The 13,796-nt window shown below is 54.8% G+C and overlaps 4 protein-coding genes across 4 annotated transcripts; 2 read left to right on the top strand and 2 right to left on the bottom strand.

Moving 5' to 3' along the window:
* Positions 1 to 1,479, top strand: SETTUDRAFT_168812 (uncharacterized protein). The gene has a single exon (XM_008026321.1). The coding sequence runs from the start codon at positions 142 to 144 to the stop codon at positions 1,234 to 1,236; it is 1,095 nt and encodes a 364-aa protein (XP_008024512.1). The 5' UTR covers positions 1 to 141; the 3' UTR covers positions 1,237 to 1,479.
* Positions 1,480 to 2,657: 1,178 nt separating this feature from the next.
* Positions 2,658 to 7,205, top strand: SETTUDRAFT_160908 (uncharacterized protein; the record flags this gene model as incomplete). The annotated part of the gene is made up of 2 exons (XM_008026320.1): positions 2,658 to 5,661; positions 5,716 to 7,205. The coding sequence occupies 2 exons, from the start codon at positions 2,658 to 2,660 to the stop codon at positions 7,203 to 7,205; spliced, it is 4,494 nt and encodes a 1,497-aa protein (XP_008024511.1).
* Positions 7,206 to 9,362: 2,157 nt separating this feature from the next.
* SETTUDRAFT_150187 (uncharacterized protein) lies at positions 9,363 to 10,860 on the bottom strand. The gene is made up of 3 exons (XM_008026319.1): positions 10,755 to 10,860; positions 10,627 to 10,694; positions 9,363 to 10,560 (listed from the first exon to the last, which is right to left on the bottom strand). Exons 1-3 carry the CDS (start codon positions 10,765 to 10,767, stop codon positions 9,517 to 9,519), a joined length of 1,125 nt encoding a protein of 374 aa, XP_008024510.1. The 5' UTR covers positions 10,768 to 10,860; the 3' UTR covers positions 9,363 to 9,516.
* A 370-nt stretch (positions 10,861 to 11,230) lies between these two features.
* SETTUDRAFT_168810 (uncharacterized protein) lies at positions 11,231 to 13,117 on the bottom strand. The gene is made up of 3 exons (XM_008026318.1): positions 12,757 to 13,117; positions 12,363 to 12,637; positions 11,231 to 12,315 (listed from the first exon to the last, which is right to left on the bottom strand). Exons 1-3 carry the CDS (start codon positions 12,945 to 12,947, stop codon positions 11,438 to 11,440), a joined length of 1,344 nt encoding a protein of 447 aa, XP_008024509.1. The 5' UTR covers positions 12,948 to 13,117; the 3' UTR covers positions 11,231 to 11,437.
* Between the last annotated feature and the right edge of the window lie 679 nt (positions 13,118 to 13,796).

Raw genomic sequence — 13,796 nt, 5'->3', positions numbered from 1 at the left:
GCGAAGATAACCACCGCGTGACGACACGGAGGGCAGGATTCCCACTTCATAGGCCCGATTCGCAGCAACTTTGTATACGGTTCGCAGCTCGCATCCTCAGCCGCTGCTCTCCCCACCACCACCGCCAGGCCCGCCTACAAGATGAACGCGACCGAAGCAGCAGCAGCGCCAGCCGCGCAGCCGCGCAACCCGTGCAACCCGCCCACGTCCGCCGCGAGCGTCTCGCGCGAGGCCAAGTCGACCGACAGCAACAGCAGCAGCAGCATCCTGGGCAAGGGGAAGAAGTTGTTCGGGCTGGGAAAGAAGAAGGGCGACGAGAGCGAGCAAAAGGGGGCGAGTGCGACATTGACGACTTGGACGACGCTGCTCCCCTCGCCTCCCATGTCACCACCTGAGCGGCGCGCATCACCACGCGGCAGCCCACGCATGCTGCCCGTGGGCGCATCGCCTGGCCGGCGCATCCGCTCTACGTCGCCAGGACTGCACAGCCCGGCGTCGTCGCTCATCTTTGAGCGCAACGTGCAGGAGCCCGAGCCGTCGGTCGACGTGCCGGCACACATCAAGACAGAGGACTTTATCCCCCCGGCGCTGGATGCGACGTCGCTGGCCATTACCGACAGCCAGCTCAACCCCGACGAGGTGGAGATTGTCACACACTCGGCACACCAGCCCGCCGCGCTCGTCGTGGCCGGCAGCATGGCCGAGTCGCTGCACTCGCCGCCACTGCCACCCGACGAGTCTGCAGCGTCGAGCCACTTTGAGGCGGCGGCAGACGCAACGGCGCCCGGCTACGGGGCGCTCGACACGACGGACCCGCGGCGCCTCAGCTTCATTTCGTTTGCGGACGTGGTACAGGCCGAGCACGTGGAACACGACCGGCAGGAGGTGCTGGGGGCCACGTCGAGCGAGGCGCTGCAGTACATGAGCCTGTCGTCGACGGCCAACCGGACGGCGTCGCCCGTGAGGTCGATTGCGTCTTCGCCGCCGACGACGAGCGGCGCAGCGTCTCCCAAGGCGATGGATCTGGCACGCACGCGATCCCCCGGCAGCCCCACGTCGCCCATTGTGCTGGGCAACCCCAACGCGGCACTGGGCGAGGAGCTCCCGGTGCAGATTGAAACGATGCGACAGGCTCTGCGCAAGACGCGGTCGGGCGACCTGGGAGGCATAGCGTCGCAGCCTGTGAGTGCGGTGAGTCTGGAGGAGAATGCGGCCGACAAGCCTCCGTTCAAGTAGGGGCATGTGTGATGGATGCATGTCAGAATGCGCATGGGGGGAAATGAGATGGTGAGAGTGAGAGCGAGCGAGCGAGATTCCTTTTTCATTTCTTTGTTACTACACGAGGCTTGGAGCTTATTGGTTGGCTGGGTTGATATCCATATGGCGATGATTTCACGGACAGGACAGGACTGGGGGGTGAAGGGGGGCTTCTATTCTACTGTCCTGGGGGACGGGCTATGATTTGCAGCGACGGGGAGCGACTGTTTGGCAGCAATTGTACGTCTTGTGTTTGTGTGCATGTGTCTCTTGGTGTGTGCAGGTGTGTTTGTCGTGATGACGGGTAAAGTGGGCGCCGGGCGGGCTGCAGGCGACGAGGGATGGGCGTGGGCGTGGGCGTGGGCGTGGGCGTGGGCGTGGGCGGGGCAAGGGGGCAGGCGAGACTTGGCTTGGGTGGGTTGGCGGTGCTGGTGCTGGTGCTGGTGCTGGTGCTAGTCTGGCAGCGGTGGTTGGGGGGAGGGGGGGCGAGAGCGAGAGCGAGCGAGGGTTGTTTGGGGAGGTGCAGCTGCAGATAGATGAGCAATCAGGCACAGGCACGCCGGGCATCCAAGCGCATCGGCGGTGCGGGAGCAAGCAGACGAGGAGATGGCCATGCTCACCACGACCACGGGGACGACCATCATCACCCTTGCCATCGCCATCGCCCGCGCCCGCGCCATCGCCCTCGCCGTCACGACGGGGCATCCACGGGCACGCACGCACGCGCACCGCAGCGTCAGCACCACGCAGCAGCACAGCACAGCACAGCACAGCACAGCACAGCACAGCGCAGCGCACCGCCGCACTGCAGCGCACCGCCGCGCAGGCATCCAGGGCGCGCGTGTGTACTGTAGACAGCAAGTACTGGCTTGGGTACAGTAGATACAGGGAGGCGCCAGTGCGAGCGCCAGTGCCAGTGCCAGTGCCAGTGCCAGTGCCAGTGCCAGTGCCAGTGCCAGTGCCAGCGCCAGCGCAGGCTGGGTGTGGGCCTCGCAAGTGCAAGCTCACCTGGGCGGGCCGCAACTAAGTAATACCACTACCAACTCCGGCCACGGGCGACGGGCTGCTGCGACGGGCTACTGCTGCCGCTACTGCTGCCACCACCACTCCATACTCGCTCGCTCGCTCGCTCCATTCGTCCCGTGTCCCTCTGGCCCTCGCTGCACCCGCCCTGCACCGCTCCGCTCCCCCATCTCGACGACTCCCACCACGGCCTGCGATGCGCCACGCCCTGCTGTCGCCGCCGCCGCCGCTGCTGCCCATCCTCGCCGCCGCCGCCGCCGCCGCCGCCCCCAAGCCCCAAGCCCTCGCCGCCGCCCTGCCTGCGCCCCGGCTGCCGCCTCCGCCTCCGCCTGTCGTGTGTCAATGACCAGCACCAGGCACAGCGCCGGTCCGCACCCATGGACCAGCAGCGACGCAGCAGGAGGGAGGTGAGTGCCACCGAGGCCGCCCAGAGCGCCTTTGGCCACGAGAGACCCCGCGACGACCGCAAAACAACCACGATCCGCTCCGTCACCCCCGACGAGCCCCCGACGATACCTGAAGACGCCATCCCCAGCCAGAACTTCTCCCCGCCCAACAGCCCCCCCGCCCACTCCACCACGCTGCTCTCGTCGCGCACCGGCAACCCCCGAGCCTTTGTCGCCCGCGCCTCGAGCGACTCCGACTACAGAAATGCCCGCGAGCCCGCCCGCCCGCGCACCAGGACGCTGGAGGAGCGGAGCACCCGCGACCGTTCCCCCTCGGCCGTCTTTGGCTCCTCGCGCCATCGCATTGGCTCCGTTGCCAGCTCCCAGCAAAACTACCAGAGCCTCGAGGAGTCGGTCGTCACCTCAATCGGCCACATCTCCACCATCTCGCCCTCGTCTGCCCACCTGCCGCCGCCGCGCACCTCGAGCACAAACGCCCGCGGCCGCCTCTTGAAGCAGCACCAGCAACAGCAACAACAACAACAACAACAGCAGCAGCAGCAGCAGCAGCAGCAGCAGCAACAGCCACAGCACAACCATCAACAAGCACATCAACACCAATACAACCAACATCAGCAAACACACCACCACCACCACCACCAAAATCAACAGCAAACTCACCAGCATCATCAGACCTACTCAGCCTCGCCCGTCGGCTCGCCCACCAACCTGCCGCCCGAGTCGTGGCTCTCGCCCGTGCCCGCCTCGGATGCGAAGAAGCTAAAGGCCCTCATGCGCTCCACGTGCGGAAAGATGCAGGGTCTGCTCGCTTTCCGCAGGGGCGAGCAGAATCCCTGGGCTCTTTCCTACTGCTACATCAACGACGAGGCCGGCAGCCTGGTCTACGAGCCCAAAAACGACACGTCGTATACCCGCACCCTCATACCCGATCTGCGCGGCTGCCACGTCAAAAGCGCATATGATGGCGAGGCATACACGGCCTACATACACGTCGTCGTACACAACTCCAAGCTCGAGGTGCACCTGCGCCCGCCCACCCAGGACGAGTTTGATTCGTGGTTTGCCGCGCTACTGTGCTGGTCGCCCATGCGCCCCAAAGGCATCCAGAACCGAATGGCAAAACCACAGACGCCCGTCATGATTGAGCGCCGCCTGACCGACAGCAGGCGCCATTCGGAGGTGTCTCTGCTCAAGGACTCGCCCAAGAAGGAAGCGCCCATCATCAAGGTCGGCAAGATGATCTACTGGGATACGAGCGTGACATACAGCAACATGGGCACCCCCAAAAATTCCGGCTCTGGCGGACGACCGCAAACCCACAGACTGCTGAGCCACGGATCCCGCCGATGGCGAAGAGTGTCGTGCACACTGCGCGAGAACGGAGAGCTCAAGCTCTACTCTGACACCGACGTCACCCTCGTAACCACGATCCAGCTTTCCCATCTTTCGCGCTGCGCCGTCCAGCGATTGGATTCTTCCGTCTTGGATAACGAGTTTTGCATTGCCATTTATCCCCAGTACACGGCTGCATCCTCATCTTCACTAGCAGTTCCACGCCCCATATTCCTATCCCTTGAGTCGCGCGTATTGTACGAAGTCTGGATAGTCTTGTTGCGCGCATTTACCGTTCCGCAGTTGTACGGGCCAAAATCCGACGCCATTAGCGAAGACGGCACGCTGTCGCCCACTTTCGGGACCCAGGACATGTTTCGCATGGAGAAATCGCTATTCGTGCGAGTTATCGAAGCGAAGCTGATACCGCCTGTGAGCCCAAAGGTTGCTGACAGCAATGGAACCAACCCCATACGGCCATCATCATCGGCTACGGCGAACCCTGGTGGCTATCTTGTGGAATTGCTGCTGGACGGAGAGACGCGCGCACGAACCATGGCCAAGTCTGAAGGCAACAATCCTTTCTGGAGAGAAGAGTTTGAATTTTTAGATCTACCCGCATTGCACACGGCCTCGCTATTGTTGAAGAAACGACCACCAAGCTACTCGCGTAACGACAAGAACATTTTCGATGTACCTCTCAGCTCCGATGCCTCTGCCCCCGAAGGTGGTTACGCCGGCATCTCTTTTGACCAGACCCTAGGCAAGACGGACATTTACCTTGACGACCTCGGCCCAAATCAAGAGATGGAAAAGTGGTGGCCGCTTGTCAGCGGGCATGGCAACACGATTGGTGAGATACTCGTCAAGATCAGCAGCGAGGAGTGTGCCATCCTCATGGCTCGCGACTACTATCCTCTGTCCGAGCTTCTCCACCGATTCTCTAATGGAATAACACTGCAGGTCGCCCAAATGATTCCCAACGAGCTCAGGAGACTGTCAGAGTATCTGTTGAACATCTTTCAGGTCTCCGGCGCAGCGGTCGAGTGGATATGTGCACTTGTCGAAGAAGAGATTGATGGCACCCTCAAAGAATCCCCAGCCAGTCGTTTGCGCTTCAGCAAGAGGCTGGGATCGAGCGAGTCGAACGAATCGCCAATCAATCCCTTTGGATCAGCAAGTGACCGAGAGCTCTTTGTGCGCGATATGGGCAACAACGCCAAGCTAGAAGCCAACCTTCTCTTCCGTGGCAACACGCTCCTGACAAAGTCGTTGGATCTGCACATGAAGCGCCTCGGCAAAGAATACCTCGAGGAGACGCTAAGTGAGAAGCTAAAGGAAATCAACGACAAGGACCCAGAATGCGAAGTGGATCCAAACAAGGTCACGTCGCAGAGCGAGCTGGATCGAAATTGGCGCAGGTTGATCAATTTCACCGAAGAAGTTTGGCGGGCCATTTACAATTCGGTCCAGCGGTGTCCGCAGGAGCTCAGACTGATCTTCAGACACATCCGAGCTTGTGCTGACGACCGCTATGGAGACTATCTGCGAACGGTGCAGTATAGCAGTGTGTCTGGTTTCCTGTTTCTGCGCTTCTTCGTTCCAGCTGTACTTAACCCGAAGCTCTTTGGCTTACTCAAAGGTAAGGCAAACATGCAAGTGCATCATGCCATTAGTCACTAACAGCAAGATGCAGATCATCCAAAGACAAAGGCTCGGAGGACGTTTACTCTCATTGCCAAGTCCTTGCAAGGTCTGGCAAACATGTCTTCTTTCGGAACCAAGGAGGCATGGATGGAGCCCATGAATGCCTTTCTCACGTCACATCGTCAGGAGTTCAAAAAGTATCTGGATGATATTTGCTCAATTTCGACAACATCACAACCCGCACCACCAATTCCACCATCGTACAGCACTCCGATTGCCATTCTTCACCGACTACCGCCCACGTTCAAGGAAGGATTCCCGTCTCTGCCATATCTCATTGACCACTCGCGCAACTTTGCAATGCTGGTCAACCTGTGGCTAGAAAACACTCAAAAGAGCGCGCATGACATCCAAGCAACGGACGGCGATCTCCTGCGCTTCCACAACATTTGCTTGTCCCTCAGCGAACGCACCAAGGACTGCCTGAACCGCGCAGAGCCGGCTGAACGACCGTCATCGTCGCTAAGTGTCAAGTGGGAAGAGATGGTCGAGCAGTTGCAGGGCGTTCAAATCGATACCTCACGAGGTGCGGCAACAAGAAACCGGGGCCCGATACCGGAAGAGGAAATGGAGGACACGCCCATATCTCCAGGCCACGCCGAAGAATACTCGTCTTCATCAACAAGCACACCAATTACAATGCAGGCACCACAACGAGCACGACATCAACAAAACACAAGCATCTCAGCATCACAAAGTTCCGTGAAGAGCACCAACTCAAATACAATCTCTTATACCAACCCCTTTGCCAAGAAGCAATGGTCAGGCCAGTATGCACCATCCCCGCATGATTCTGTGGGCGCTTCACAGTCACCGTCGGCATCAGCGAGCGCGTCAGTTTCTGCAGCCGAAGACACGCCCCCTGGATCAAGCGATGGCCTTCACATGGCGCCCGCACCATCATATCCACAGGCACTTACGACAACTATGACGACCACCATCTCAACCTCCACCTCTACACAGTCTTTCAACTACACCAACCCCAACTCTCACATCAACTCTGAGAGATCTCCTATGGTATCACACAACTCTGTTCCTGGTCGGCCGCCTCGTTCTGCTGGTGGACAGAGTGTTGAAGGCAGTGACAATGGTAGTATTGTCGAAGAAGAGTACACGACTGCATTACCCGTCTTTTCAGAAAAGACCATCAAGGAGAAGAAAGAGCGTGGTTTCCGAGGTGTCCTCCCCTTCCAGCGCAAAAGCAAGCGCAAAGACAAGGATAAAGATAAGGATAAGGATAAGGACAAGGACAAGGACAAGGAAAGCCGCAAAGACAAGGGCAAAGACAAAGACCGAGACCGAGACCGGGACAAGGACAAGGATCGAGACAAGGATCGAGACAAGGATCGCAGCCAGGACCGCAGCCCTGAGCGGAGTTTCGGCGGTGGGGAACCTGGCATCTTAACGTCTGGCTTCAGAGGAAAGAGCAGCGCTCGGGGCGAAGACCGAGAGCGCGGAGAGCGTGACGAAGAGTTTTGACTACATGGTTGGTTCAACGGCGAGACTCCAAAGACGATGGTCAGGCGAGAAATCAGAAGACGCAAGAGCGCGGGAGAACTACTGGACAAGAGCGATCCTAGTTGAGAGCCTTGAATTGCTTCTCCTTTTTCCATCGCTCATGCCTCTCTCATCTTCTTCTCTCTTTCATCTTCCTCGCCGTTCTCCACACACGTTGTGGTCTCATGGATGACTTTCTTCTTGTTCGTGTTATTCTGATTCTTGTTCTAGTCCTTTTTCTTTTCTTTTACTAGGGGATGCGGGACACTTACTTGTTCATACAATAGAGGAGGGGGCTTGAATGAGGTTGGTTGGTTGGTTGGTTTTTATGCATAAGCGCGGCGAGAGAGAGAAAGAGTGTGTTTGTGACTAAGCAGCAGAGCGAGCGAGAGAGAAGGACACACACACATACTCATGACGACGACCAAGTCAATGAAGAAGAAAGAAGAAGAGAAGAAGAAGAAGAGAAGAAAGAAGAGCTCATGATAGCTTGCTTGGCTTGGCTTGGCTTGGCTTTTTCTTTTCTTTCCGAGGGGTCGTGTATCCAGTAGGTGGAAATCTGTCCACTATACCACTTATCATCATCATCAACATCAACATCATCATCATCATCTTTAAATTCATTCTTCCCCTTTTCCTTTTTTTTCTTCTTTTCCTTTTCCATTTCCTCGCTCTCTCTCTTTGTCTCTCACTCTCTGTTTCTCTCTCTTTGTCGACTTCTCGAATACTTGAGGAGGGAAAAAAAGAGGCGTATCTCAAGTGTCCTGCTCTCTCTCTCTCTCTTTCTCTGCATCTCTCTCTTCAATCCAACCGAAGAGGACACAGAACAGAAGACAGGAGAGAAAGAAGGCGAGGAGACCGTATCTTTTTATTTTTTGTTTTCATCTATTTCCAATTTCCAATTTCCGATTTCATCTCCATCTCTATACCATTTCTATTTCCAATTTCCATTTCCATCTTAACCTTTTCATTCTCCCAGTATCTTACCTTGTTTCCAGTTGGTCTGTCTTTTTTTCTCTTTTTCTCTTTCTTTTTTTTTATGTTATAGAGGGGGGATTTCAACAGAGGAATAAAGACGACAACGCTGGCCGCTGTTCATCTAGCCTATGATGTCCCCTCTCTTTCCTTTTCCTTTTCCTTTTCCTTTTTTTTTCTTCTTTTCCGTCTTTTGCTTCTCTGGCTTTTCTGTCCTTTGCTATGTTTTTTTTTCTTTACAGTCTTCTTTTTTTTCGTCTTTTTACTGGTGGAGGAAGAGGAGGAAGAATGAGGAAGAACATATAGAGGAGGATGAGGAGGAGGATGAGGAGGAGAATGTAGGAAGAAGAAGAAGAAGAAGAAGAAGAAGAAAAGCAAGAGGAAGAAAGAAAAAAAAAGAGAAAGAGAAGATAACCCGGTCTTTCTCTCTCCAGAATTGTCTTGTGCATTTTACCGTGTTTCTTTTTTTTATTCATCCTCGCTATCACTGTTATTGTTACCGTTATTTCTTACTTTTGCTTACATGCGCGTTTGTTTCTATCCCCCCCTCCCCTGTTTTCTGTCTTTCTTCCCAGTATCCTTCCTACTGTTACCATCATCACTTCTTCCAGGTTTTTTTGGTTGCTTTTTGCGCTGTCTTTCGCTTCATCTTCTTGATCTTCTTACTTGTACCTCTATCTTGTCTGCGTGGCAGCAAAACCGAATATCCATCTTACTTATCTTCTGTCTCGTTTGCTTTTGTAGGGTGGAGGTTTCGATTTGTTTGTTTGTTTGTTTGTTTGTTTGTTTGTTTGTTTGTTTGTTTGCATCGGTGGGTTCTCTTTTTTGAAAGGATTCAGATTGTAGGAGAGGGGAAGGGTATGGATCGGTGAGTCGGGTACAGGGTTGGAAAGAGGTGCCTAGGTTGGTTGGTTTGTGGGTAGGAGGGCCACAAGGAATGGATTGATGGGATGATGGATTAGAAGCGAGCAATATATGGAGGGCTGGATGGATAGGGGGGAGAATGACAAGAAGTGAGGGAAGGAAGAGAGGCGAATCACCTGTTTTCGTGCATATGTGTAGCGATAGAGTTATGTAGGCAATTCACAAGATGACTGTTAACAAACACATTCATGTCATATTCAGTGCTTGTCATGTACCAACTTGAACACATGGGTGAAGAAAACAATTTCGAGTACTGATTACATACTTTTCTAACTTCATTCATCGTAAGATTAGGAGTACTGTATGCTAGGCCGTTGTAACCGATCCCAATGCTTCAACTCCACCATGTACCTCCAAAGAGAAATAGCCGGTAGCCAGATATGGGCCAAAATGCCTACTCAAAGTTGAAAGCATTCTTGTACACCTGCTTCTCCTTCTCCTTTCGCGCCTGCACCTTCTTCTTGATCGCATCCTGTTCCTTGATGATTGCCGCATCACCTGGCGCATACTTTGCCGCCTCCTTAAGATCAGCCAACGCTTCTTCCTCGTTCTTCTTCGCAATCTTGGCCTGTGCGCGCCTAAAGTACGCCTTGGCCTTTTCCTTTTCCGTGATGCCCTCAATCTCCAGTGCTTTGGTTGCGTTCTCTATCGCGTCGCTGTACTGATGTGTCTTGTTCTGAAGCAGGGCGCTGTTGGAGTAGAGCGAGATCTTGAGGGCGTTGAGCTGGGGCCACAGGTCCTTGGGGTCATTTTCTAGTGGTGTAGGGTATTCGTGCAAGTAGCGGATGCCTTTTTGGTATTTCTGGATGCCAAGCTCGAGATTTCCCTTTTTGAATGCGTCGTTGCCCATTTCCTTCAGCTTGGTCGCGATTTCGAGGATCTCGGTACCTTTCCATTCCTCACCGCCAGCCTTTTGGTCCTCTGGGAAGTCTTCGTATGGGTCGCCAGTTGCATCAGAGACCTTCTCGGTGGCCTTGTCATAATCTTCCCCGGTGAGCTCGCCACAGTCGATAATGGTTGCATCTTGCAGTGGCTTGTCACCGCTTTCTGTCTTGAGGTTCTCGATTGTACGCACAATGCTCTTGCCGTTGATGACCTCGCCAAATACGACGTGCTTGTTGTCAAGATGTGGTGTAGGGACTGTAGTCACGAAGAACTGAGAGCCGTTCGTTCCTGGGCCGGCGTTGGCCATACTCAGCAGGAACGGCCTGTCGTGGATCTTCTCAAAGTTTTCGTCCTCAAACTTCTCGCCATATATACTCTCGCCGCCAGTACCGTTGCCCTGGGTAAAGTCACCGCCCTGGATCATGAAACCCTTGATGACGCGGTGGAAGCTCGAGTTCTTGTAGTGGAGGGGTTTGCCAGATGCACCTTCTCCTTTCTCGCCGGTACATAGCGCGCGGAAGTTCTCGGCGGTCTTGGGAACGATATCACTGTACTAACTTGGCTGTTAGTCAAGAACCAGCAATGTGGTATAGAATCACGTCGGTGAAGTAAGACGTACAAGCTCAAAGGCAACACGACCGGCCTTTGCACCGCCAATGGCAATATCAAAGAAGACGCGTGGGCGCTCTGGTCAGTATTAGCATTCGTGTTTCGTAGACGTCAGAGTCGGTGCTTGGGAAGGCTTACTAGAGTCAGCCATGATCGCGCAAGTACAGTTGCGTTGATGTATTAAAAAGTGGAAGCTGGGCAGTGAACTGGGTATATCCGGAAGTGTGGAATGAGGAGAGTGTCTTGGTATTGGTTCAGGCGTTGCGATGCTGAAGAAAAGCAGGCCAAAACCGTCCAGAACTTTCTACGAAGCTACGACCTTGACCTTCACGCCGCGCCAAGCCCGCCTCTCTAACACTTGTACGACACTAGGAAAGGCCGAATGCTTCCAGTTCAGTCCCCTTTTGGATTCTATGCATCTATATTTACTGCCAAGTGGAGCATGAGGACACCGCTATCCCGGCAATGTGGTTGTTTGGAAACTGCATGGGTTTTGTAAACATTGACATGATGCTGGTGAAGAGGGGCAACGCGGGGCAACGACCAGCGCCCGGGCCCCATGTACTCCGTCACTGCCGCCGCAACGCTATGTCCTGGTCGCAAAATTTTTATATGTAAAGCATGGTGTGATATGAGTTATCGAATGCTGGCTACTTGACAAACTTGCTCTCAGGCCCTCTCTCGCTCATGCATCTTTTTGCCATACTAAAATCCGAGCAAACCCTAACAATACCCCCTCCCTACTAGGTATCCATGTGAGTAAGAATGAGACTCTTTTTCTAAAACTTCAAATTCCAAAACAACCATGTCCATCCGCGTCATTACCGCCTGGCGGACATGGAGAACGGGATCGCTGTCGACACCAGCCCGTTCTGGTCGTAATGGTACGTGAAGCCGCCCTGCAACGTCCGTCTGAGCGCGTTGAGCCTCTGTAATTTCCACCACTTATCAATCCTGACTTCAACACTCCTGTTGATTTTGACTTTCATCCTGCCTGCCCCATACGCCCTACCAGTCTCCTCGTGCAGCGCCATCGAGTACGCAGGGCCGCGGCTGGGCTTCTCAACAGAGTTGCGAATGTCTGCAAACGAAGAGTGCAGGGCTTTGCGGTCCTTCTTGGATATGCGGCGGGTCGAGACGTTGGCGAGTTCGTCGAGGGTATGCAGAAGCTGGTCCTGCCTTCGGTAGACTGTGTATCGCTTCACCAGTTTTTGCCCATCGCGCACATACTCCGGATCGTCGGAATCAGCATCATCTTCCACATCTTCGTCCTCCTCTTGTGGAGTGAGTGACTTCTCGTACAAGAGCGCAATATTCTCGCCTGCTGCAATTTGCACACCCGAGTCTGCGCTGTCGAGTTGCTCAACAAAGGCCTCCATGGCGGCCTCGGTCTCCTCTTCCAGATCCTCAATCTCGGTAGCCAACAGGCCCCATTCCTCTAGTGCAGCAATCACAATATTGCCTGCGTCTTGAGCGTCGATCGAAGCGCCGTCTGACTCGACAATCTCAAGGAAAAGATTCATAATATCCAATATCTCATCGTCGCCTGCACCAGCAAAAAAGGCAGTGGTACCGAGAGTATGAGTGGCGCTGACTTTGACGGGGATCGACGACGAAGACTGTATGGTGCGCTTGAGCTGGTCGGCGACACCGTCGTAGAGGGTGTCGGAATCGACGGTAACAGCAGTGACTGCAAGTGCTAATGGTTGTGAGCCATGCATGGTGACTTTTGAGCGCTGCACATACCTTTCAAGGCCTTGACAACCTCATTTTCTGTCGTCTCTTGCCTAATGCTCCTAATCATGGAAGACACAAGTTCGTTGATGTGGCCCTCGACTTCGTTCTTTGCGTAGCGGGCCATGAGGATATGTGCGTATGCATTCAAGCTTTCGGCGCGCCCCTCAGTGCTGCTGCGCTTGAGGTTGATAATCTGCTCGATGCGCGTGTTGAGCTCCGTCTTCCACGCATCTTCGGAGATGTTCACATCTTCGCCGTTGAGGATATCGTCAATGGAGGCGGTGCTGTTTGGGCGGCGTGTCAGCATTCATCGGCTGATATTGTGTAGAGCCGATGATGTCACCGATCACCGTCTACGGTGGCGAGGCAAACAAAAAAGTTGGGTGCGGCACTGGAAACTCACCTCCATGCGGTGCCGTCGCTCAGCTCGTCTTCATCGTCAGTGTCATGTCGACTGCGACTGGCTGCGCGCGACTGGGCTGGCGATGCGACAGCTGAGTTGGTTTTTGAGGCTGTGGTGGATGCGACGCGCGAGCGGGCCTTGCGCGAGATGGTCTTGTGGCTCTCGAGAGCCTGTTTGCGGAGATCGCGCATTGTGCAGCGCGAAGCCTGAGGCTGCTGGGTGAGTTTTCGCAAAGGTGTCGCCACTGTGGCCTTGATTAGGTTGTAGTTGGGAGTTGGCGGTTCGTAAGCGGTCCGTACCCCGACGCAGATTGCGGGGGAACCAGAGCAACCAGGCAGTTATTGTAAGGGTAAGGAGTCTGTGAATTCAGTCGTGGAAGGATATGTGTGCGGTTTGAAAGACATGGGTATGAATCAGGGCCGAAGGCAAAATGTCCAGGCAGAAGCAGGTGTGAAGGAGGTTTGGTGGGCACAAGGCAGCCTACTGGTGTCAGTCGTTCTTTCCCTACGACTTCTCCCGAGTGGGCGACTGCCAGAATGCGCTAAACGTGACCTACGTCATGTCCTTCTGCCCTTCCATTCCACAGTCCGGCACCACGTCACCTTACCAACCACTCCTCCCGACTGCACAACAAACTCTTCATCCATTTTCCTTCACATTTTGCTACAACCCCGGGCGTCGTCGTTGCTGCGCCAGCCCGACATGTCTCGTCTAGTGTAAGCTGAATGGCCGTGGCACTGATTGGTCGCTTGTCGTTTATCTAATGGCCAAGAAGGCAGCCAGGCATCACCCATCAAGTTCAACCTTCGAGAACAGGCGGCTGCGAGGATCTTCTGCAAGAGTTCGGCTCACACCATGTTCTCATCGGGAGCCAAGCGCTGCACCAGCGCTACTGTCAGATGACCTGAACCTTGGTGCATACTGAACCCAGGATCGAGCACGCTGCCGCAAAAGAAACCCGAGGATCAGTCATGCCCAAGCAAGCCACGTGCACTCCGCGCCCGCCGGACCACGGGAAGGACCTGGTAATTTTGACACCA

Source organism: Exserohilum turcica (assembly GCF_000359705.1).
Source record: "Exserohilum turcica Et28A unplaced genomic scaffold SETTUscaffold_17, whole genome shotgun sequence".
Taxonomy (NCBI): Eukaryota; Fungi; Ascomycota; class Dothideomycetes; order Pleosporales; family Pleosporaceae; genus Exserohilum; species Exserohilum turcicum.
The sequence above is the reverse complement of the archived record's forward strand: the minus strand, read 5'-3'. Positions and strand labels throughout refer to the sequence as shown.